Source organism: Heloderma suspectum, chromosome 3 (genome assembly GCF_057233095.1).
Source record: "Heloderma suspectum isolate Gila_16-S chromosome 3, 16-S_ref, whole genome shotgun sequence".
Lineage (NCBI taxonomy): Eukaryota > Metazoa > Chordata > Lepidosauria > Squamata > Helodermatidae > Heloderma > Heloderma suspectum.
In genome coordinates, this window is record NC_139460.1 from 292,597,845 (window position 1) to 292,624,097 (window position 26,253).

Consider the following 26,253-nt stretch of genomic DNA (forward strand, 5'->3'; position numbering starts at 1 on the left):
ATAATCAAAAACAAAATATTTTATTATTTACACATAACAAATATACTGGTACAAATATGAAAAAGCTTTCATCTCTGAAGATAATGTCACAGATCAGTGTATTCATGATATATGCGCACCTCTGATCTTCTGACACTCTGAAGTGACCTAATGCTTTCACTCCTTGTTTGCATGTTTGATTTCCTGAACAACCTTCGTGAAAATGATCTACACATGAAAAAGTAGATGATTGGGTCTAGGCACACATTGCATGCAGACAGGAAAAGAGTCATTTCCTTGGAGTAGTACAGGATTTTGTGTGCTGAAACATCTAAAAATATATCTAGATGGCCAAAAATAAAAGGTATTCTGCACAAATGATATGGTAAAAAACAAGTGAAAAATACAGCTACAACCACCCTAATGCTTTGGTTGTGTTTCCGTTTGCGACTTGAAGAGCTGATAAATTGCTTGCTTGATTTATAGATATATTTTGATATTTCAATATAACATCCTATTAATACTACCAGTACAATGATAAACATGCCATTATTGATGTAAATGACAGCTTTGTGCCACTTGACTCCCAAAGGACTTTTTAGTTTTGAGCAGTCACCCACATTTTTCCTAGTTGGATATCCATTTGTAAGGATCATATTTGGTAAAGCTAAAAATGTCATAACAATCCACACACATGCAGACAGAATCTTGGTGAAAGTGATGCTGTACATCCTGGAATCTCCAAATGGTTTCACCACTTTTAGATACCGGTCAATGCTAATGAGTCCGAGAAACACAATGGTAGTGTACATGTTGGCATAAAACAGAACAGCTGTATACCGGCACAGAAAAAAATGGAAGTGCCATGGCCCCAGTCTTGAGTCTTGAATGATTTTAAATGGAAATGTTAGAGTCATCAGCAAGTCTGCAACCACAATGTTTTTGAGGTAAAATATGAAGCTTGTCTTGTTTCTGACGTGGAAGAAAATCCATACTGCCAAACTATTCAGTAAGATGCTCGCCAGGAATATGATGAGGTAAAGTACAGGTAAAACAATGGTTGTAAATTCATTATTGGTAGAATTCCCAGGTAGTTCTTGTGAATAATTGGTTAAAATACTGGTGTCTTGACCCAGATGATGGTGATCTATATGAATGATGGGCGAAAAAATAATCTAAGTTGGTTATACGTTGTTCATACATTGCCCTTATGTAACTCTAGAAGCAATAACTCATAGTTACACTGAGGGTGGCTGAGCATGATACCCAGAGAAGCAAAAGTAGGAAGAACCATGATTCACTTTTGTTCCTGTTTTGAATCTGGTAACATGTGAAGCCACCCTGAAACATTTCCCTAAATTTACTACTTGGATTGTGTCCGTATGTCGCCGTGTAGCCTTATTTCCATCTGCAGGCGAGGGTCTAGTTGCTTGTAGTGGAGGAAGAAATGAGGAAGATGCACACAGGGAAAAAGACAAAAGACCCTTCCCTCTCACTGTTGTTAGTTGTGGTTTTGAGCATAGGGCTCTCCAAGTACTGACTTTAGCGGCTGTTCTGAGAGGCCAAGGAAAGTATCTTTCCATTGTCTGATGGGCGGCTATTTATATAAGGTATGGCAATTGGCGCTTTACATCAGGCATAGACTTAGATGGCGCTAAGCAGGATGGGGCCCTGGGGAACTTTGGCAGAGTGGCGTCCTTTAAAAATATCAGGTGCTTTACACATCTGAATTGGTTTTATGACTGATAACAATTAAGAGCCATACCCCAATAATTTAGTGTGGGCAGAAGGGATCCAGAATCCAGATGTGCCTGCACACGTGTTTATCACATATATAACAAATATATGACTGAGCAATTGCGGAGCAAGTAATTGACAAATCACTCCGGAGGGCAAGACTAGAAGTAATGGGTAGAAATGCCAAAGAAGATGGTTTTGTCTAAGCATTGGGTAAAATTCCCTAAATTTAAGAGCTGTTTGACAATGGAACAGATTTATCGGCGGGGGGGGGGGCTCTCCTTTGCGGAGGAATTTAAGCAGAGGCTAGGTAGCTATCTCTCAGTTGCAAGAAAATCTGCATTGAGTAAGGGATTGGATTAGATGACTTCGAGGTCTGTTTTGACTCTGTGATTCTGCATAGAAAGAGAGCTATTAGTCATGATGGATGGGAATCTCTGTATTTAGAGGGGATATGCTACAGAATACAAGTTGCTGGGGTACAACACCAGGAGCAGACTATTGTTTTAATCCCTGCTTCTGAGCTTTCAGGAATATCTGGTTCATCGCTGCTGGAAATGGGATGCTAGACTTGGTAGATCTTTGATCATATCCAGCAGGGGTGCTCTTATGAAGCTAGCTTAGTTGATAAAGTTCTATGTATAGTTGGAGGAGGTGTTTTCTGATGCTGCCTTCTAGCAGTAGTACTTTTAATGCAAGAAAAATTCTTTATTACCCTATTTCTACCTTGAAGAAAAGGACTTTAGACCAAAGCTCTAGCAATGAGGTGGCAGGGCGTACGTTTCTCAAATGGCAACTGCAGCCAGCCACTCAAGTATGCTTAGTGATGCAAATGACTAAGTTCCTGTCTGCATGCAAGGGCTTGTTGGGCTGAGCCCTGAGAGACTTAGACAAGGACACAAAGGGTACTGATGGAAGAGGTGAGGCTGGAACATATCTGTTGTGTTCCTAGTTCTTAAGACCAGTTCAGCAGTAGACTGAGCTGATTAAGGAAACTGAAATCTCCTCCTCTGAATGTTTCTTTGGAAGAAGGCCACATGTCTGGTACAAACTATGAGATTATGCCTTCTAAGATATGTAGGGTGTTCTCCTCTGTGGATGGTTATGTTTTCTGATCTGCTGTCTCAGGCAGCAGACAGCTGTGTAGGACTGGAGAGGCAGACAGGGAGTCTAGTCCTAAATCTTATGCCAATGCCAGGACCACAAATCATTCTGCTCCTGTTCAGGCATGTCACAACTTCCCATCGTTTTTGCTGCTTGTGATACTGTGCCACAGGATAGCCGCCCTTGCTTTAGGATCTCTTTGCCTATCAGATTGAACTGGAACAGGCCGCTCATAGGGCATATGTGGAATGTTAACCGTGTATCACGGGCCACTGAGTGCTTGCTTCAAACCTCCAACTACCTGTCTCTTGATTTATGAATGCAGCAGCCTACTTAGATGAAGAGTGATGTGCCGACAGACCTGCCAAACAGATAATTGGCGCTATCAGCTTAGATAGCTTTGATTTGCTTGTTTTTGGTTTGAGGAGGGGGAATATAGAGTCTGGATTCAAGCACTTTAACCCCAGACTGGTGCTGGCCAAAGCTTGACAGTACAGACTACTGTGGTGCCAAATTGCGCTCCCTATTTTCAGGAATTTTCTCTCTCCCTGCAAAAGAAGCATTGTTTTTTTCTGCCTGTTTCGCAGGGAGGAGGAGAATTTTGGAGAACTTTCTCCTTGGGGAAGGGGACAGGGTTTCCATATACCTTTTTAAGTTTGGGAGTTTGGGAGGTGGCTGAAGGATCTTCTATTTTTTTTAACTTGAAAAAAGCCCCCAGCACAAGACTGTTTACAGGGAGCCTTCTCCAGCCCAGCAGCACTTCTTTAACTCTCACAAGACCACGTGACCTCGCCTCTCCAATAGGCATTCAGGAAGAACTCCTGGGTTGCAGAAGCTTCTTTGCAAAAAAACAAATGGGACTTTGGGAGCTTTAGAAAAAATGCTTATCTTGTTTGCTCTGTGTTGCTGCAAGGAAAAGCAGCTCTAAAATCCCCAATTGCTTGTGCTTTGCAAAGAAACTTCTGTAGCCCTGGAGCCTTTCCTGAATGCCTGTTGGAGAGGGCCAGGTTATGTGGTCTCCTTGGGAGTTCAGGAAGAGTTGAACCAGAAGAGAAGAGAATTCTGGGCTCCTGCAAGTGCAGGGGGTGTTTTTTTTTAAAAAAAAAAAATTGAAAGAAAACCTCTCGGCCACCACTTATACTTAAAAAGGTAAGCTGAAATCCTGTCCTCCTCCCCAAGGAGGAAGTTATTTGAAATTCTCATCTCTCCCAGCCTCTTTTGCCAGAGTTTTCATCATCCCCCCCCCAAAATGGAAGAATCTAAATTTTCAGCACAGTGCTAGTACAGGCTGTCCTGTGGGTTCTCAACTCAGCAGCAGGAACTGTGGTTAAAGCTCTAGGTGCTGAGTACAGTGACATAACAAGTTGAAACTGCATATGCAGTGCTCTTCTGAACATCACTAGATACTTCGTTTATCTATCTAAAATTATTTATTGGCCACCCTTTAAGGGTGGAACTCTTTATTATTTATTTGTTATATTTTTATAACACCTTTCACCACCAAGAAGCCCAAGACAGCGTACATGATCCTCCTCCTTTCCATTTTATCCTGACAACAACCCTGTGATGTAGGTTAGGCCAAGAGGCAGTGACTGGTCCAGAGCTCACCCAGTGAGCTTCATGGCTGAAGGGGGACTTGAACCCAGGCCTCCTGAGTCCCAGTCCAGAACTCTAACCATCATACTACACTGGTTCTAGAGATATGTAGCCAGTTACAAATCCTAGACTACCTGTACAACCTGGTTAGTGTTAAACATAGTTAATACTGACACAGACAAAATGATGGTTAAGGGTGGAGGACTTCATGGGAAGGGAGGGCTGGGCTGGGAATAGACTGCATTCCAGAAGCTTGTTCCCTTTAATGATGTTGAAACCACATTCCTTAATTATCTAAAAGGAGCATGCTCATTTAGGCAACCCTTTCTATGTTTGTCCACCCTTCCCATAGCCCTTAGTTACATCCCATTTGGACTACAGTAACGTGTTGTATGTGGGGATGACTCCAAAAACTGTTCAGAAACTTCAGCTGGTCCAGACTGCTGCTGCCGGACTGCTGACTGGGCCGATTACAGGGAGCATACGACTCCCTTGTTAACAGCAGCTTCACTGGCTACTGGTCTGTTTCTGGGCAGAATTCAAAGTACTGGTTATGACCTATAAAGCTCTATACGGCTTGGGACCAGGCAACCTGAAAAACTGTTTTCTCCCACATGAACCTGCCCTGTCCTTAAGACCTTCCGGAGAGGCCCTTCTTTCGAGACTGCCACAATCAGAGGTGTGTTTGGGGGCAACGTGTGAGAGGGCCTTTATGGTGGCAACTCCCAGGCTATGGAATTCCCTCCCAAGGGAGGCTAGGTTCACTCCCTGTCTGCTGTCCTTCCGACAGCAGGCAAAGACTGCTTTATTCAAAAAAAGCCTTTGCCCTGTAAGTGGGTCTGTGGGTTGGGTGTTGTTTTTATTCTGCAACTGTCACGTTTTTATGGTATTTTAATGTGCTCTATTGTTTTAATGTATTTTGAATTGTTTCATAAGCCACCTTGAGTGCCGTTTTTTGATAGAAAGGTGGTGTATAAATCAAATAAAGAAATAAATAAGATGCATGGCTGGCTGGGGAATGCTGGGAATTGTAGAACTTTGTTTTTGTCTAAACATGCATAGGATTGTGCCCTAGTGAAAGTTAAGTTAGTTGCTCTTTGAAAACATGTGGGTGGGTGTTCTTATTTAATTAGTCGATTTATGTCAGCTGGATATAACTGATGCATGTTACAGGATATGCAGCCTATATTAAGCGATCCTTTGTTTTTATTGGACAATATGTAATAACACTGCCTTTACCAATGATACAATATTATCTATGAAATAAAATAATTCCAAAGGTAAAAATTCGACCATATCCCTGGAAAACAAGAGAAGAAGTGCTTTTTTGTGACTTTGCTACGTTTTTTTCATTTCAGTCTATTAAGATTGGGAGGTTTTTACTGTCATGCTTATCTGGAGTTTTGCAGTAATGTGTCCACAGGCTAACATCAAACGAACTGCTGATGTTCATCCAATACCACATACCTGGTTTTGCAGTGTTAATACTGTGAATAAAAATACTGCATTTCAGATGACAGGATGACCTGATTTGTGCCCGGCACACACTATGATTTAAATAAACTATGGTAGGTTATTTTGTTTGTGAGAACCGGCCCAATGTGTGACAATAGGAACACACACTAATCATTGCACTTGAGGGACAATATTATTGTACTCAGTGCTAGTCTTGGACAATATTTGCATGACAACTAGGACCCCAGTCCTACTTTTTGCCTTTTTTTTGTTTTTAACACCAGATAGAGAGGTTAGAAACAGCAAAGAGGCACCTTTCCGGACCTGTTCAAATCATCTGTTTTGTGATGCTTCCTTTAAGGCCAACTCTAATAAAAGCGGGGACTCCTAACAGGTAGCTAATTAAAGGGTTTGTCATCTGGCTTTATGTGACTGTGTTGCCTTTATTATGTAAAAGATTATGTTCATACTTGTGGGAAAACTTAATTTTACTTAAATGGGGCAAGCAAAACTCAGTTCTGGGTGCCAATTCACATATAAAACACAGTATTTATAATTAATGACCTCATGTTAACCAAACAGGCTGGGGGACAAAAAATGTGCACATAATCAAGGGTTGGCTTGAATGCTTTATTTGGAATGTTTTTGTGTTTTGTGTTTTAGAATTAACACTGATAACATGGGCCTTCATCATGGATGTACATGAATTCTGATTACTACTACTACCACTACTACTTAAAGTCTGTGTGAATTATTGAGCTAGAAGACCAGGGGATTAAAACTGACGTGTTTGTGGTTCCAATATAAAATAGGGATGAAATGAATCAAATAGCTGTATGACTGTATTCATCCAGTCTTGTTATAAGTTATATGCAGTTATACATTATATGACACTTACAGGTTTATACTGAAAAGGTAGATACAACCATATAAATAATTAAAACCTCTGTTAAATCCTCTGTTGGGAATTCCTGTTTTGTTTTTGTTTTAAAAAGATATTAATTACCTGGAAGCTTCACATATGACATGTTAGACCCCATTATTATTGTTGATTTGCAGGTCAAATGCTTTTCAGGAGACACGCTGGTGGCAATTGATCTGGGGTACATCATGGGTTGTACAAGTTTTAATTTCTGAAAAATATAGGAAGTGAAAATATTTACAGTAAGCAAATACTTCAGGGTCAACAGCAGTGTCTTTCAATATCTGGGTAAGAGAATGAGCAGAGGGGCAATTGTACCTCTGTTCAAATTATGCTACAGGCATAATTATTCTAGGGATTTGTGTATTGTCCTTATTGTAGTAATGAACATCAGTATGTACATTATCTTCAGTTGTGAAAGTCAGAGGGCCTGGTTTGACTAGTATAGGAAACACTTGATATCATACATTTGTGGACTATCTTGACATTGAACAAAGAGAAAACCCCATGCTCCCAGCCTGTTGACCCGCCTTAGGTCTATTGTGGGAAGCAACTTCCTATGTTTTAGGCTTCCTCTTTTGCCACAGACCTTCCTTTCTGTCCTTTCTTTCCCAGTAGAAAATGATCAAGATGTATGGATCAATTTCAGCATTGGTGTTACCAGCAGTGCCTTCCCTGAAGTGGGAAGGCAGCTGTTTGCCAAGTCCACTGAAGAAAGGACAAATAGCAGTGACTTCAAGTTACATTAAAGTGTACCAAGGTGGCTTCCTGTCCTTTGTGCAATTTTTGCCCATTCTAAAAGGTTGAAATGCCTCTCCTAAGACTTAGTTCTTGGCAGAGAGAGCTTTAATCTATGACATGTTGTTTTTTGTGTGTGTGTTTTTGTATTTTTGTCCCCACCCCTTTTGCCTTTGTCCTCCTTCCCTTTGCCTTCTGTCCTGCCCACCATTGGAATGCAGCCCCTGACAGGTTCTCCAAAACTGAATTTGGCCCTCGGGCTGAAAGAGATTCCCCACTGCTGTCACAAGGGGAAAGAAGCAATTGAACCATTTGCCCTTTTCCTGGAATTCTTCAAGGGTAAAGAAAACACACAGGATAAGGATGATTTAGATGACATTGCAGGGATTTCCAACTCTTGATTCAGTGAATCATCACTATCCTATTTGCCTTTGACTCATCACATTATACTCATGGGGTAATTTTTCTAGGCGGCTTCATGTTTTGCAGAAGAGCAAAACATTTGTGTTAGTATGCACATTAACAGGGAATCACAGCTAATCTGAACCTCTTGGCATGCATGGCTCGATGATGTATGTGGCCAGAAACAAGATTTTGATGTTTGTACCAGTCATATCTTTTCATGGGTATGGATAAGTTGTTTTGCATTTTGTCTGTATGTATCCAACATGGTATATTTATGTAGCAGAGAGCTTGGATTCTGCAAGGAATCGTTGGATACTAGATGATGTGGTATGTCTCAGGTATTGGTAAAACAAGGCATTCTGTGCGTCCAGTCTTACGATAATAGTAAGGGTGTGTATGTGTATGTCGGTATTGCGCAAAAAGGGCCTATCACTTACTGGGTTGCATTTCATATGCTACTTCATTTCATGTGCTACGTCATTATTGAATTCATTTGAGACTGTGAAGGGAGAGAGCAGTTCATGTGCGAGAGAGTACTTACGCAGTGAGTTGAGGACATCATGTATTTTACCTGAAAGCCTTTAAAGCCTTAAAGCATTCATCCATAAAATGTACAATGGGAATAACAACAAGGATATAATCTATAGGCTTCTAAGAGTATCCTTAAGCAGGTTCAGCCAACTCCTAGCAATAAGTAAGAATGTAGAGAGCCTGATACAGTGATGGCACCCACCCTTTCTACATAATAAAAATGAATTCAAACCACACTTAATGCAAGTTTACATCCCATTTTGACAGTAAGAGTTTTGGATGCTTTGATAAGTTTTCTAGGAGACTTGTGGAAAGTGGGATTAAAAGAAGGGAAATACTGATAAGTCTTGAGAATTGGAGTCATATTATGGATATTGAGGAGAGATGGGCAGTAGAGGCTAGAGGACAGAAAATAGCTGTGGAGCAGGGGCAAGAACCTATGCTTGGCAAAAAATACCATACACTGACCTGGTTCGCACATGACATGAAGCCATGGTTTATTTAACTCAGGGTTTGTTGCCCTACCCAGGGTTTGTCTGGCAGACGATTGAACAAGCTGTAGTTTATTTTCTCAGTCCCTAGGGTTATTTCCCTCTTCCTTTAACTGCTCCCTCTCTGTATCCCAAATGCCTTTGTGGTGCTGTAGTACTGGTATGTACAATGGCTGGTTGTTGTTGTTGTTTTTTACCACTCCTTTCTGTAGCTTGGTGAACAACCCACGATTGTAGGTTCACCCATGAACAACCCACGATCGTAGGTTCATGCATAACGACAACCCATGGGTTAAACAGCCCAGAGTTCACAACACAACAACAAACCATGGGTTCTCTCATTGCATTGTTCATGGTTAACAAACCATGGTTTGATAGTGAGTCTGGGTTTGCACATCATGACAACCCAGAATTCAACAGCCCATGGGTTACATAAACTATTGGTGAATGTTACATACAAACCAGGTCACTGAATACCAGGGTGTCTGAAACGTTGACACAATGCTACATTTCTGAACTGCCCTTTACATTCATGAAGTTTAGAAGCTTGCTTTTTTTGCTCAAAAAACCCTGAGCTTTTCCAGACAGCAAAATCTGTGCTGATATTGCTCTTTCTCAGTGATACTGTGGAGACCTGAGCAAGGGCCCTAAAGTGGTGCCCTTGGGTGGTTGTTCAACATTGCTCTGTGACTGATCAATCACTAATAAGCTTTGTTATTTTAAAACTGTACTTTCTTAGTTGTGCTTTCTTAGCTTTTCTTTTAACTACCAATGTTCATGGCAGTCACAGCAGTTTGCCTCTGTAAAACAGGGAGCATATTGATGTCCCAAGATATGAAACTAGTTTGGTAATTGCTTTTCAGTGATGTAAGCAGCATAATACTAGGCTTCATAATCTTCTCATGAACTCCCATGAACCGTAAGGGATTTGTTTCCAAACTCTAATGGGAGGAAAACACAGTCAGTTTCGCTGCTAGGTCAGACCAAAGCCAGGTCTAGTATTCTGGGTCTAGTAGAGCAGTCTGTTCCCACAGTGGCCAACCCTTCCACTTGTGTTCCCCAGCAACCGGTACTCAGAGGCATACTGCCTCTGATAATGGAGGTAATATATAACCATTATGACTAGTAGCCATTGATAATGTTGTCCTTCATGAATTTGTTTAAGCCCTTTTGAAAGCTTTACAAGTTGGGGGCCATCACTACATCGTGTGGAAGTGGATTCCATAGTTTGACTATGCGCTATGTGAAGAAGTACTTCCTTTTCTTTGTCCTGCGTCTCCCACCATTCAACTGTATTGGATGACCCTAGCTTCTAGTATTATGAAAGAGGGGGGAAAACTTCTCCCTTAGCCTCTCTCTCCACACAATGGATAATTTTATACACTTCTGTCATGTGCCCCCTTACTCGCTTTTTCTAAGATTAATAGCCCCAGACATTGTAACCTTTCCACACAGGGGAGTTGTGACATCCTTTTGATCATATTGTTTACCCTTTTCTGCACCTCTTCCAGGTTTGCAATATCCTTTTTGAAGTGCAGTGACCAGAATTGTACACAGTGTGGTCGCACCATAGATTTGTATCAAGGCATTAGAAGTTTTAAAAAGCAGTTTTAGTTTTGATTAGTTTCCTAATGATCTCCAACATAGAATTTGCCTTTTTCACAATATCGGTACACTGGGTCAACATTTTCATTGAGTTATCCACCATGATCCCAAGTTTCTTTTCCTGGTCAGGCACCACTAGCTCAGACTCCATTAGCACTAACATGTGAAGTTGGGATTTTATTTTTCTTTTTTTGCCCAAGAGAAAAAGATCTAGGTTGAGACTGACCTGTTTATGGAAGTACCAAAAGTTCATCTAGTTACCTGTCCTCCCAAATGCAGACGTCAGCTCTCCTATGCAATCTGAGACACAGTGTGTTGCAAGCAGGTGCTGTACATGAAAGATTCTGGAAGCCAGATTATGATGGTATGAGAAGATACCAAGCTTGGAAATTGTAAGGACAGTTGACATTTAAATAAGTTGTAAGGACAATTGACATTTAAATAAGAGGCAAGTGGAGGAGAAGTAACCCATACCTTTTGAACTTCTAGTTCAAACTGAGGACATTCTAGATTTAAACCCCCAATTCATTGTGGGACACAACATCTGAAAGTCAGTCTGAACAGGAAAAGCATACTTTCCCAAAATATAGTCCATGTTATTGGAGGTTACCATTAGGTCCGTTTTTTGTCTTTTCCATTTACTGGAAATTTGGAACTGATGAGAGATCAGTTAGGAATTCTTTAAGATTTCACAGAATGAGGTGACAGATCGCAGCTGGAATAAAACAACTTTTATTTCTCATTAGTGGCCATTTACTACTGGGCAAGGTGTGCCTTCAAATATTTCTGTTACCTTTCATGGCCAGCTAAAGTTTGCCTTCAACATTACACTTTGGCAAATGTATATAAATGTATATACTTTTATGTTCAGAAGGCACTGGCAGGTGCTTTGGCCCCTGTTGTCTGATATGTGCATTTCCAAAAATGTTTGACCTGTGTTTGGGGTTTTTACATTAACATGTACAAATATATGTGTAGCAGGCCTGATTCTTCAGTTCCTCCTGCTTGTCTGTTGGTGGCCTTAAGAACTGTATGTTGATCACATCTGATTCCTGCCTTTTCTCCAAGGAGTTCTGCATGTTGAGCTATACCATTATATTTTTAAACAGTGCTCTAGGCAGCCTCCCCCTATTGGGCGCCTCCAGATGTGTTGGTTGACAGGGGATGGTGGGATTTGTAGTCCACACATCTGGAGGGTGCCAGGTAGGAGGCAGCTGCTCTAAGATGCAAGATGTTTAACTGAGATGCTGTAATTCCATAAAATAATTCTACTGCCTTGCTTTCAATGTAAATCATTTCTTATTCTAACCCAGGTAATCCTAACCAGGTGTGTACAGTCTCCTGTGTTAAAAACACACAATATTTTAGTTGTAAATATGTTCCTCCTTACAGCTGAAGATGTTAACAGAGGCTTAAAGTAGTAGTTAATGCTAGGGTGGGAAAGGCTTATATAACTGCTCCAATAAGAGTTTTAGTATAGAGAACTGCTTTTACACACTGATGTTTTATAGACTGTGTTGCTATATTATCTAGCATACATACAGTGAGAGCTTGGCATTGGCAATAAATGTATGTTAAGTATACATTGCTGCATATATGGTGCAATTTGTTGCCACAAATGTGGATAAACTGGTTTATGTATATGAGTGACACAGCCCAACACAAGAAATTACATCATAAGGTGCAAGATATACTGAAATTACACAGGTTGATGGCCTAATAATATCTATAATGACTAGGGTGTTGGATTATTTGACCTATTTAAGACCCATCGAGATGATGGAGGGATAATAGAAATCATTATATGGAAGCCATACAACTCTCAGAGAGCAATCCTATATCCCCTAGAGAGCATCTGGGGGAGATAGGATTTTTCAGTTTCCCAGCTCCAAGCTCGTAGACAGTGCTACGAGCTTATAGCTGGGAAGCCATGCTCCTCGCCCCCTCCCCCTCCCCCTCGTAGCCGGGGTGGATAGAACTGCAGTGGCTGTCCCTCCGTGCCTGTCCATGCTTGTAATGGAAGGAGTGAGAAGGGGGCATTCCCAGGAGCGGGGAGGGGAGGAGACCGCAGAAGCTGTTTTAGATAGCTTCCTATGCAGTCTCCAGCCCTGTTCCTGGCCCCTCCCTGAAGCCACATTTTGACACCCAAAAACTGCAGGGCGGCCAGAACAGGGAAGGAATCCTCTCCTCTGTGCTTCAGCCGCCCCGCATTGGATAGGCGGTTGCCTCCAACTTCAGAGGAAGTTGGAGGCAACTGTCTATCTCAGTAGGATTGCGCCCTAAATCTGTTTTTTTCTTTCCTACTTCTTATTTTGTTTTCCAGCATGAGATTGCATTTTCTTCAGTCATTTCGGTCATGCATGGGTGGATTTTATGATTGCAGGATCTCTTTAGTTTCTTACTAGAGCCCCAAGATTCAACAACTGGAGCCTGATGCAAAAGACAAACTCTTGGAATTAAAGAATTTTGAGCCCAGGAACTTGTTTTGAATCCTAGAACTAAATGGAGCTCACAGTCATCCCTCACAAAAATCCACTCCTGATTACGGCTGGATCTATGCGTACTGCCTTTTTTCGCTTCTAATGAGGTTTCACCGCCCGCCTTTCACACTATGCAGTAGCCACCTCAGAATTGGAACCGGAATTTCCCACTTCCGTGCTCCTGCTTTCAACACCCTAATATCCCGGTATTTCCCCTTAATGTGCTCTGATTTTCCGCCTTCGCTACCATATCCAGTCGTAGTCCCCTCCCCCGCCTGTCCATATGCGGCGGTGTTTGTATTTCCCTCTTGTTGAATCACAGCTCTCAATGGCCCCCTGTCTTCTTCCAGCTACGGATCGCATAGCTTCCTCAGCAACAAGCAAAGGGCTGGATGTGCACACGCTTGCCTGATCTCGGAAGCTAAGCGGGGTTGGTCCCGGTCAGTGCTTGGCACAATGGCACAATGTTTTTTTTCCTAATTCAGGCATGATCTTTGAAGCTTCACAGATCATGCCTCAATTAGGGAAAAAAACATCATGGAGAAGCCCCGATTCTGTGAGGATAACGCCTTAATTAAAAAAAAAACATCCGGAGCATGGGATAGGAGGGGGTAAAACTTAGTCTCATTTGAAAGGATACAACAACCCCCTACTCAGTGCAGGAAGCCTGATTCCCAGGAGGTCAGCCATCCAACTACTGACCGGGGCCGACCCTGCTTAGCATCCGAGATCAGACAAGCGCATGCAGGAAAACGGCAGGAAAACAGCACAGCGCTCGAGTGTGAACCGAGCTTGCGCATTTGATGAAGCACTGCAACGGGGAAAATGGGTGAGTGTGAATAATCACGTTTTAATGCGAGAGCGTTTTAACTTGATGGGACAACGAATTCATTGTGATGGCGGGCGCAATGTAGGTAGGCCGTTAGCCAAGCATTTTTCATTTCAGCAGTATAATTTAGGGGCGGGAAGAGTTATTTTCTTGCTGCTATGTTAAACACTTGAGAATTAGAAATCCTTGCCGATCTGAACTGCCCAGAGATCTAGCAGCAGATCCAGATATACCTTCTGCCCAGCTCTGATTTAGGGTGTGTGTGTGTTTTAAAGATGTTTGAAGCTAAAATGTTGCCATGCTTGAGTCTGATATGTGTTTTATCACTATAGATGAATGCAAACTTTGGTTTATTTAAACAAAAAATCATACCCTAATGATAATGAATTCTGTAAGGGTCTTCTGCTACTTTCCAGCCATTTTGCAAGATTTGAGGTAAAGAACCTTCATAGTGATACAAATTGTGGTACAAGTTGTTTAGCAAGCAAAGTGAGCTTATTCCATACAGTCAAAATCACATACATTCCTGCATATATACACTAAGGCACTGTATACACCGAAAGGCATAGAATGTATAGTCTGCCATTTCATAGTCTGCAATTGCTGTTCTATATTTTGAACTGGTAAATATAACTGTACCTGTGTTATTATATATCCTAAACCCAAACAATCACAACTCTCTTGGCTTTTAAATCAGTGGGAGACAGACTGTTGCAGAATAACCGAATCCAGCTAGGTTGTGAATAGTTGTCAATAATGTATCATAGCAGAAGAGAGGGGTGAGGTTGTAAAGTGATTCACAGTGGTATTTATTATTACTTTTAATTTGTATGTCACTTTCCCACATAGATGAGCCCAAAGCTCACAACACAAGAACAGGAACATACATCAAAGCATTATTGCAATGAACTGTGAAGCACGAACTCATTTCAAAATGTAATATTGCAATCCAAGTAAACAGTTTGTTTCAATAATATATTATAGCATTTTAAATTAGAGTAGGAGTGTTCCAAACCTGTCCCTGTTTTCATCTGTGACACATTGGAGGGTATGAGATAACTGAACTGGGCTCAAATGACACATTAGAAGAAAGATTGGAGATGCAACGGGAGGGAGCTTGAGTCTGTATAATAAAGATGTAGATTCTGGAGGAATCGGTGACACAGACCACTTTGAGGAGGCAAGGGGGCATGCTGAGGCTGGATGATGGAAGGAGATATTGCAGATGTAGGCCAGGTCTGTACAGTGAGGGGAAGGCAGGCATAGTTATCTGACATTAACCAGCATTAGATTGTGTGGGGGTGGGTGGACATAAGACCTGACCAAGGGTGATTCCTAAAATTAGATTAAAAGAGAGAATTCTAGATTTTCTCTTACTTTAATATATGCCTTACCATAGTTTCAAATGTGTTTTTTTATTTTAGTAATTTATCTGTTGATCAAAGGTGAGATTTTAAACTAGTCTATGCATTTCTAAAAGATAGGGGAAAACAGCTTCTCCATTCTTATCCACAGCCTTCATCTATGTCAATATATGCTATCATATATGTTTCTCTGATTTGGGAGGGGGGGGTTCATTCCTTTATCAACACTATGTTCCTTGTCCCATGAAATCTGCTCTGTTGTTAGAATAGGTGCCATCTTAATGGGGGGAAAGCACTGGCTTTGATGGCATGAAGCACTGTAATGGAGGGAATCAAATGTGTTGGTTACTTTTGCTGTAACTTCCTTTATTCTCTTTCTACAGATTATAGTCCATGCAACGCAATGCAAAACAAAACATAGATTTGAACTCTTTTAAGGGCCAATATCTCAGCTTAAGCATTTCTAGTATGAAATGAACAGGGTTTACCAAGCAACTAATTTACTGAAGCTCCAGCAAATGCAGTGTTAATGCAGCAGAATATTGGCCTTTCTAAACAAAATGCAGCTGTTTGAGTTACAAGGAAAGCAGCCATTTAGCATAATTAGCTACTGAAAGCATGCATGCTCTCTGGGAGGCATGGTGAACGAAGCTGAGTGCAAAAGTAAACCAGGGCTTTTCCCATAGTGCCAGAACAATATTAAAAAAAGAAAAGATATTTCAGAAGTAGAATGATACTGTAAAAGTAGCACAGTCTAGAAACAGGCCCAGATGAGGGCCCAGTGGGAAACCTAAGCTGAATCATGACTCTAGGGATTCTCACATCTCAAATGATGGGAGCTGGATGCAGGCACAGAAATATAACCACAAGAACCAGCCATGCTGGATCAGAACAAAGGCCAATCTAGTTCTGCATTCTGTTCACACAGTGGCAAATCAGATGCCCATGGGAAGCCTACAAGCAGGGCATAAACACAGTAGCACCCTCCTGCTCATGTTCTCAAGCAACTGGTATTCAGGTGTTGTAATATATAGCCGACATGAGTAGTATCCATTGATAATTTTATCCTCCATGAATTTGGCTGACCCCCTTTTAAAGCCAGCCAAGCTGGTGGCCATTACTACATCTTGCAGTAGTGAATTCCGTAGTTTAATTATGTGCTGTGTAACGAAGTACTTCCTTTTCTAAATTTGCCACCACTCTGATTCATCAGATGACCTTGGGGTCTAGTATTATGAGAGAGGTTTTTCTCCGTATGCACTTTCTCCACACAATGCATAATTTTATATGCCTCTTTCGTGCTTCCTTACTCAGCTTTTTTCTAAGCTAAACAGTGCTAAACATTGTAACCTTTCCTCATAGGGGGGAGTTGCTCCAATCCTTTGATAATTTTGGTTGCCTTTTCTGCATCTTTTCCAACTCTACAATACCTTTTTTGAGGTGTGGTGAGCAGAAGGGGAGACTATATTCTAATAGTGATTGCACCATAGGTTTATATAAGGGGAAGGGTTCCTCCTGTGCAAGCACCAGGTCATTGCTGACCCCTAGAGGGACACCGCTTGCGCTGGTGTTTTCATGGCAGACTATAGCTTCCCCAGTCATGACTACCTTTCCCCCAGCAAGCTGGGTACTCATTTTGCTGACCTCGGAAGGATGGAAGGCTGAGTTGACCTGAGCCGGCTACCTGAGACCCGATTTCCGCTGGGATCGAACTCAGGTCGTGGTGAGAATTTCGGTTGCAATACTGCCGCCTACCACTCTGTGCCACACGAGGCTCTAGGTTTATATAAAGGCATTATGATATTGGTAATCTGATACTTTACTACTTTCCTAATGATTCTCAACATGGCATTTTCCTTTTTCACAGTAGGATCACAGTGGACCAATGTTTTCACTGAGCTATCCATCACAAACCCAAGATTCCTTTCTTGATCACTCACCACCAGTTGAGACCCTATCAGCATATATATGTGAAGTTAGGACTTTGTTCCCCAATGTGCATCACTTTACGCTTGCTTACATTTAACTGTATTTGCTATATTAATGCCATTTCACCTGCTTGGAGAGATTGTTTTCGAACTCTTCACTGTCCCCCTTTTTAAAACCATCCTAAATAATTTAGTGTCATCAGCCAATGTGGCCACCTCACTACTCACCCCAATTATGAGCAAATTAAAAAGCACTGTCTGAAATTTGCAGATCTTTGTGGGACCCCACCTTAGACATTCAGTCCACCAAAGGCACATAGCAGTTCTGCTTCATATTGTTGTTCTAGCTCCTGATACTGGTCTCCCTCCACTTAAATCCTACATAATCTAGGAACACAACTATTACTCCATTGTGTGTAACCATGTGATTACAGTAACCATGTTCTTAGTGGCCAGGAACTTTAAGAAAGACTGATACAAACTGCAGGACTCTTGTAATCCCTAAGAAAATTGTTGAATAGTTAAACAAAACGCACGTATCACTGCTTGAACTATATGACATACGTTTTCATCCGCCAGCCCCCATCATTGCAGACTTTTAAGAAGACCCTGCAAACTTACTACTTTACTATGGCCTTCCATTGATTATGCATTATCGGACCGGGTTGTAGTTGCATTTGTATGTTTTATTTTATGCTGGTGTTTGATGTTTTTAAATAACGTTTGCTGCTGCTGTTGTTATTGCTGTCAGGAGCATCCTAGTGGCCTCTTTCAGTACACTCCAATAGCCAACTCAAGACACAGACGAAAGGATTCTTTTCCAGGCTTTAATCGTTTTACAACTTAATGACTCTTTCAGATGCTAATCACCAGTGACTAAGCAATGAACAGCAGAGTAGCCTATGCTCCGGGTAGGCAGTTGATCCCCGTTTGAAGGAGAATCACTTGAAGACCCTGAACTTATGGGCTAGGGAGAGATCCTCCCTCTTTCCCTTGGGTTCATGGGAGGCGGCCGTTGCTTGCACGCCAAACGGGTGCTATGCCTCCTTTCCGCGCCCTCCATCGCTTGTCGCTCCCTGCGTCTGCATCGAGCGTCTAGCAAGCCCCCCTCCTGCACTTTCTCACTGCCAGGATCACTATCTATCTCAGGAATGCTGGCAGGAGGAATCTCTGCCAGCTGCTGTGCCTGTGAGGGATGAGCTGGCTCCTCTCCCATGGATTGCTGATCCTCCTCAGAATCAGACCTGCTCTGGGGTTCTATCGGCTCAGTTTCCACCCTGACAATTGCTGTTCTTATTGTGTTTGTACTGCTTTTATTGCCACATCAGTTTTGATGGTGTGTTTTATTGTTGTATGCTGCCTTGGGAGGGCTCCTGCCTTGAAAGGCAGCCAAGAAATATTTAAACAAAATAAATAATAAATATAGTGCTTATATGAACAGAAAAAAGCAGAGGAAACTGTGGTTTATAGTCAGTTGATGGAATACAATGGTTACATATGTTGATGGAATAAAATGGTTACATATGTAATACTGGCTTCCTGCCCAACCAGTATTTAAGAGAGCATACTCATTGTTCCCCAAGCATGTATTTGTCCCTGTTCATTCTGTTTCAGTGTTAATATAATGTGATCTGGGCCTTCTGTATAATACTTAGTCATTGAAAATATTACCTTATTGCACAGAATCCAAGTTTTTAAGGGACAGACTATAATTACCTTCAGTGTATAATTCTGGCCTTTAATGCAGAGGGTTTTTTTGTTTCTGTTTTTTTACAAATTGCCAGAAAAGCCCCTGCCTCAAAATCTGGATTGGGAGCCTATCATCAGGGTCAAGGGAGCTTTAATCCTTCGTCCCCTGCTGGATCTTTTTTTTGGTAATGCAAATTGCAGGCATGGGCTCCTCCTGATCTGAAGCACCATAGAGGGCAAAGGGTTCAAGCCCTGCTACGAACCATGTTAGGGTCCTGATCTGGATTACCCCCCACCCCTACAAAGCCAACCCTTATACTATAGGCCAGAACTACATAGCAAAGCTAACATGTAATTTACCCTTAAGTATACAATCCTATGCATGCTTATGTAGGAGAAAGAACATCCCACTGAGTTGAATGTGATCTACAAGTAACTATTGATAGAACTAGACTATAAGTTCCTTTTTCATAGTTTTCCCTTGTCACGTTTTTTCTAGCCACTATACTTCTGAAATGGTCTGCAACCATACTGTTTTGCTGTTGAAACCTTCAGCTACATCATTTGCATTGTATGAAATTTTCTGGAGAAAGAGGTAGAGATATGACATTGCAGGAAGCCTCTACCTATCGATCTATCGATCTATCATCTATCGATCTATCATCTATCTATTGTATTAATCGCCCATCTGGCTGGTCACCTAGCCACTCTGGGTGATGTACAACAATAGAACAGTTTAAAACAATAAAATTCTTCATTAAAAATAATCATATTTCCCCCTGGATCTTCATAACTCTAGCAATGTGCATTTCCAGTGCTGATAATCTGTTTAATATCCTATTCTATCCCTTTGATTCAGGGCACACTGTTTTGCTTCCCAGAATCAGCATGGGATGCTATTGAAATATTGAAACTACAATATTTCAGACCAGTAAATCTACTTAACATCATCTATACAAGTGCTGGTTATTTCTCTTCCTTCCACTGCTGATCCTGTTCTTCCTGTATTAAAAGGCTTCTTTTTGTTCTTGAACAGAGTAAAGATATATATTTATACACACACACACACACACACGCTATAAACCATGCTAATTCTGGAATATCAAATATGTACCATATGTTGCCTCCCTTCCTTTTGTTATCCATCCACATTATGGATAAAAACATTATGGATAAAAGTATCCATACACGTTAAGAACATAAGAGCCATGCTGGATCAAGTGAAGGGTCCATCTAGTCCAGCATTCTGTTCAAAGAGTGGCCAAACAACTGTCTGTGGGGAAGCCCACAAATAGGACCTGAGTGCAATGGCACTCTCCCACTCATGTTCCCTAGCAACTGGTATACAAAGGCAAGCTGCCTCTTATATCTGAGGTAGCGTGTAGCCAGCGTTAGTAGTAGCCATTGACATTATTATCTTCCATGAATTATGTAGAAAGACTTTAGCTCACATTGAACAGTACCTGGTCGGCATGCACAAAGTCTCACATTTAATCCCTGGTATCACCAATTAAAAATGATCTTGTTGACTTGGGCTGGGAAAGACCATTCTCTGCCTGAGACTCTGATGACAGCCAGAATAGACAATACTGGGTTGAGAGAAAAATGGTCTGATTTGTGCTTCCAGTATGGTTTCATATTATAGTGGGGGGTTGCCTGACCAGGGCCATCAGAAATCATAGGAATAATAATTGCAGTTACAGTTTTCATCTGCTCCCTGACCTCATTGCCAACTGACCAAAAGTCATCTTTCTTTCCTTTGGTAACCTCCCATTTTATTGAGTTTTAAGTAGTCAGGACTCTCAGATGCATGCTGCCCATAGAATCTGAGATCAGTGATGTATTATTTTATACAACAATCTGGTTGAGTACATAGGGCATGCTCACTTTTGTTTTTCTTTTCTTTTCTGTGGAATCTGTCTCCTGCCTTTACATGTCTCTAGCTTAAGAGATAAGAGATATAAGGAGATTTGAAAAATGAAACAACATGGTCATTAGGAGACATAATAAAGCTACACTAGCTATGAGCAGTAGGCCCACAGAGAGTACAACCAAAGTGGTTGTCTTTTGGGTGGGGTGAGTTTGAGTGTCCTGATTTATTTATTTATTTATTTATTTATATACCGCCCAATAGCCGAAGCTCTCTGGATGGTTCACAAAAATTAAAACCATAAAGTACAACATAAAACAATACAAAATATGTAAGACTACAGTATAAAAATACAACCAGAATAAACCCTAGCAGCAATACAGAGATTTAAAATACAGCTTTAAAACAGTTGAGCTAGTGCTAAAATGCTGGGAAAATAAAAAGGTCTTCACCTGGCACAGAAAGTACAACGTAGGCGCCAGGTGAGTCTTTCTAGGGCACTCATTCCACAGGTGGGCTGCCAAGGCAGAAAAGGCTCTCTGAGAGTTTCCCCACTGTCTAGACCAGGACCCTCCAGATGTTGTTGGACCAAAACTACCATCATCTTTCAGCATTGGCTATGCTGGCTAGGGCTGATGTGAGTTGCAGTCCAATAACATCTGGAGAGCCACAAGTTGCCCACCCCTGATCTAAACAAGCATGGGCTGTATAATATGAACAGATTGCTTCCAGCAATGAATGTTGGGGCTGAAGGTCCATACCAGGAGCTTGGGAAACTGCCCACTGATCTCTCCATTAGGCATTTGCTTCCAGGCTTTAATAACTAAGTTGCAAGAGCAACTGAAATATTTGTTTTAATTCTCCCACTGGAGAAAAAACTCCAATTCCACAGATCATTATTAAGATAGCATCAGTGGGTTCTATGGCTTTGCTTTAACCTGCTGCTAACAGAGGGACCAGAACATACTTGGTTGGAAGGGAGAAAAATACCTTCCTTTGCCTAAAGCCAAAGAAGCAATTAGAAGAGTTATAAGGATTATTCAGTCACTGTTTCTAAGACTTCATAATGTTTTCCCTCAAATATTTGCACACTCACAGGCCTTACTGGGTCTGCTCTGTGCTTGAAAACTCTTCAGTCATTCTTTGGGCCAACCCAGATGTGGTGGAGCAGCCACCCACATATCTGCCCCAGTCACATATAAAGTGGGGGCGGGGGCTGCTGTTTCCATGATAAGGAGCACATGGGAGTGGAGCCAATGCTTACCCCTGTCTGCCTTCCCTGTGTTCCATTGCTTTAGTTTAAGCAGTTTTCTTCCAACTTATTTGTTGTATAGTTGCCAGGCTAGGAAAAAATGCTTAAAGCAATGGGGTGCAGGAAGGTAGGGAGGGAGATGGGTTTTGGTTCCCTCCCTTGTGCATTCCTTTTCATGGGAAGAGTTGGACACCCTCACACACATGTGAACTGAACAGCCACGTGGTTATCATCTCTGGACAACGAGCAGTTACCCTGAAATATGCTTTATTTTTAAGACTTTCATTTTTAACTTGTAGAAATAGATGGCGTAGGATAGAATGCAAGACAGAAACATTTAAATGTAAATATTTCAAAATATTTGTACAGTCATATTTACTGAGTGTTTCCTGTCCTACAAATAACAGTGTTCCACCCCAGGAGTAGGCAGTCTTTTTGGGCTGTGGCCAATTTGAAAAACTGTCCTGGGCAGCACCACAAAATGGCTGCCATAGGAGGTGTGGCAAAGTAACCTGCCCAAAAGACCGAGTACAAGGCAGAGGTGGGATCTAAGCCCCAACATGCTAAACAACTCCTTTGAATCCACAGTTTTCAGCACCAAGTGAAACCTATTTTACAGAAATCCCAGCTGCTAGAAAGAAAATGTGTTAATAAAAAAAGTGGGAGGAGTAGGGCACTTTAGTGGGTGCCAAGAAAGGAGTTCTACCCCATCATGGTATTTGGGAACTTCCATAGACAGAATGATATACTTACTTACCTCCTGACCTAGCTTCTGGAATGACCTCTGAAAATCTTGTTACCATTGTAAAGTTTGTACAGTTAACCTGGCAATCCATTAAAAACATGCACACGCGCGCGCACACACACACACACACACACACCCCTTACCTATCCAAGATGACGGGAAGAAAACCTTTCTATCTAACTAAACTCCTATAATTTCTTAACTCCCCCCTCATATTCATCGTTTCTTCTGTGAAATTTTTGCAGATTGAAGCTACTCTACCGTGACGTTAATTATACTGTAAATACCCCATTACTCCACTCTACACTACTGTGATGCTAATTATATTGTAAATAGAAAAGTTAAGAGTTTCAAGAAATCACAACACAAAAACTTGCCTCCTCTTCCCATTTTGACATTTTGTAGTGATCTCTGCTCTTTTCCTGATGTAAATAAATCCAGAACAGATTGTAGCTTTGTGTTGGACGGACCAGTGCCTTTGTGAACTGAGTAGCATATTGTAGAGAACAGGGCATTCTGAAATGCCAGGGCACCTTGGGAATTGGAGCAACCCAGACAGCCTTGCATGCTACTACATGTACAGGGAACTGTGTGGCTGGTGAGTTAACTCTGCCTAGTGTTCCTTTAGGGTTGGGAGTGGAAAAAAAGCACCTGTGGTTAAGGAATGGTGACTGTTTTGTGTACATGTGTGCAAGGAGGAAACTAAAGGATAAAAAAAGTGGAAAGAGGGATGGGAAAGCAAAACACAGGTAAAAAGCTCCCAGGAAGTTCAGAATATGGAAGCAATGCCTTTGGTTTCTGCCCCACACAGAGACAAAATGACATCTTTCACATATACCAACTTCTCTTCCCCCTACCCCACAAGCAGGGACATTTCTTGTTAGTTCTCTGCAGCTGGTAAGCACACTTGGTCTACTGCCCTTTTACTCTTTGTACAACAACAAAAGCCTGCCTATTAACCTATGAAGAATAGTGAGAGTCCCAGAATTAACAGTAGAAGACAGGAGAATGACCACAATATTGTACAAATGAAACCTTGCTCTAGGGCTTTTTGGTTCAGTTTTTGAATGAGTTGAATGGAAGTTGAAAAGCATACAGTTTCAATTCTACGTTCTAGAAAGAACAGTTAGTTTTGTAAAAGCATAAGGAACACTTGTTGATTTAAAACAACACAACAAAGCAATGCATATGCTGATGTGTAACCTTTGAAAAGTCTCAGCATTTAAAATGTGTATAATGAAACATATCCAAAAGACTGGGAAGGTGTTAAGTATAAGCTAAGTTGGAAAGCTTTAATATTTTGGCTGCTTCTGGATCTATCAGTAAGTGAGCTGAACCCTCAACCATTTATTCCAAGTATGGTATCCTACAGATAAGCCTGCTAAAGAATAATCCTGTACTTGGCTACTCAGAAGTAAGTCTCTCAATTCAATGGGACCTACTCCCAGGTAAGAGCGTTTAGGACTGCAGCCTTAGCAGCTGCATTAATGGCATTTTCAGACAAGGAGTGTTTAATACTGTTGTTTGTGGTGGTTTTCAGAGATTTCTAACCTGGCATGTACTAGCATGATTTCAGAACTTCTTATGTCTAGTTAGTACAATTAAGAGAATTTACATCCAATACTATTTTCGCTGAGCAAGACCCAGCAGATCTAAGAGCAACCTTTCAAGTCAATTTTTTAATTTGTAGGTTCCTTATTTCATAATAGATCCTTACTTTGTTATATGAGTGAGTTGAGCCTATAACTTTTTTCATATGCTGCATAGAAAAGTTTTGTCTTTCAGCTTTTAGAACCAGCATAGCAAAACCTAGACTTGAGCTATCTATGGGTTACAGACTAGTGGAAGCCTGAACATAGAAACATTTCACTCTGATTAAAAAGTATTTTGTTATTGAATGATTCCAGATACCATAAAACACAATTTAAGCTCCCATATTGTACTCTTTTGAGACAATTAAAAAAATTACCTGTCATGTATGTTGGTCTTCATTTGTTTTCCCCCCGCTTGTAGCTGTGTCTCCAGGACGCATTATATTCTCCCAGAATACTAAAATCCTGTTTGTTTCCACCAGTACACGAATAAATGCATGTCTTGAGCTGAAGTATGCAAAAAATTGAGTAAGATGGATTTATTAATGTGAGGGGAGGGGGGAATCAGACCCTCAATCAATGTGTGCTGTCTTCTGAGCTTTTTACTCCCAATCTGAATTGTCTCAGCAGAAACAACTTGAGTGACTGGCTTTCTCGGTACCTGAGGATGACTCACAACTGAACGTAGGTGATTGGGAAACCTGGGGCTCACTCCCTGAGTCCAGAATAAAATGGAAGTGAAAGGCTGAGATTCAATTGTTACACAACTGCAAAGAGTTAGAAAACATGCTTTACATTTGTACAGGCTGTTTATAAAAGTTATATTTCATTTTTAAAAAGTAACTTTGTCCTACAGACAAAAATGCAGAAGGCCAGAAGAAGACTGTAAGTTACGTCTGTTGTATGTGATAGATTGTGGCACGTTAAAACAATGAAGGGTTTGTGGCACTTTTTCTTAGATCAGTGCTATTGCAAGATGTTGGGGACTCCTAGGGAAGGCATCCTTGCTGGCTTTCCATTAACCTGGAAGAGGCAGAGAATGCACATCAAGAATTTTCTCACAGTGCTTATTACTTTTATGGGTGCTTCATGCAAAGATTTTGGGACAAATGCCTAACTTCACCACTCTGTGGAGCCGGTCTTGTTAAAGACTTAACATTTTCTGTGGCATGAGTTTTCATAGGTAAAGCTAAACCTCACATGGGATGAAAATTCACCTCATGATGCATTTGTTGCTGGCTCTTGTTTGTTGTCTCATACCTGTGTGGGAAGCATCTTCCACAACCATGTTTTATTATTTAGTGTCCTCCAGGATGAAGAAGTAGGCTAAAACTGCCTTTCACATCTTCTGAAATGTGATTACATTATTTATCTGCAAGCGTCATCTCTTTTTCTTCAGCTAAAGTTAAAAATACTAGAAATCCAGCCATTTTAATTTCGCATGCAGTTTGTAAACTGGAAAATATTTTGTGGAGTTTTGTCATCAGATCCGTTCTAAACAAGCAGGATTGCTCCTGTATCTGTGGATTAAGAAGGACTGTTTGCTTGTCGTAAGAGCATTCTCATAATGTCCAAATCATACCTTGTTTCCTGTACCACTTTCAGTGTTACTTACTGTACCCTGCCCATGCATGAACAAGTGCAAGTTCGTATTTATATCTGACTTACTACAGATCAGTTATTTGAACAGCTGGGGAGAACAATTCTATGGCTGCTAGATAGCACTGGGGAGGGGGTGGGGGTGTAGGATGGTTCAGATTCCTGGATCTGAGGTCAGAGACAGTGCTCTGACCTCAGACCCAGGAGTCTGAGCTACCCACCCACTTCTGCTTGCAGCTGGCAGAAAGAGAGCCGTGCTGGCTGCCTCTCCAAGTTTGGGAGTGCTTTGGACCTTAAACTAGACTGTTTAAGGTTGGTCAGACAAATTCGGAGCATAACCTG

At 41.3% G+C, this 26,253-nt stretch overlaps 2 protein-coding genes across 2 annotated transcripts in view; one reads left to right on the top strand and one right to left on the bottom strand.

Annotated features, from left to right (window-relative positions):
* Positions 1-24,927, bottom strand: GPR87 (G protein-coupled receptor 87). The gene is made up of 3 exons (XM_084842042.1): positions 24,690-24,927; positions 6,878-7,004; positions 1-1,126 (listed from the first exon to the last, which is right to left on the bottom strand). Exons 2-3 carry the CDS (start codon positions 6,981-6,983, stop codon positions 87-89), a joined length of 1,146 nt encoding a protein of 381 aa, XP_084698168.1. The 5' UTR covers positions 6,984-7,004; positions 24,690-24,927; the 3' UTR covers positions 1-86.
* MED12L (mediator complex subunit 12L) overlaps positions 1-26,253 on the top strand; it is a 262,912-nt gene that overhangs the window by 116,098 nt on the left and 120,561 nt on the right. The gene's annotated exons all lie outside the window — the stretch shown is intronic.

What these genes read in the sequence shown, in the direction of transcription:
- GPR87 (XM_084842042.1), bottom strand. Translation starts at nt 6,983, where the DNA reads ATGATGTACCCCAGATCAATTGCCACCAGCGTGTCTCCTGAAAAGCAT. An exon ending in GTCATATGTGAAGCTTCCAG is followed by an intron (nt 1,127 to 6,877) that starts GTAATTAATATC and finishes TCATTCATATAG; the next exon opens with ATCACCATCATCTGGGTCAA.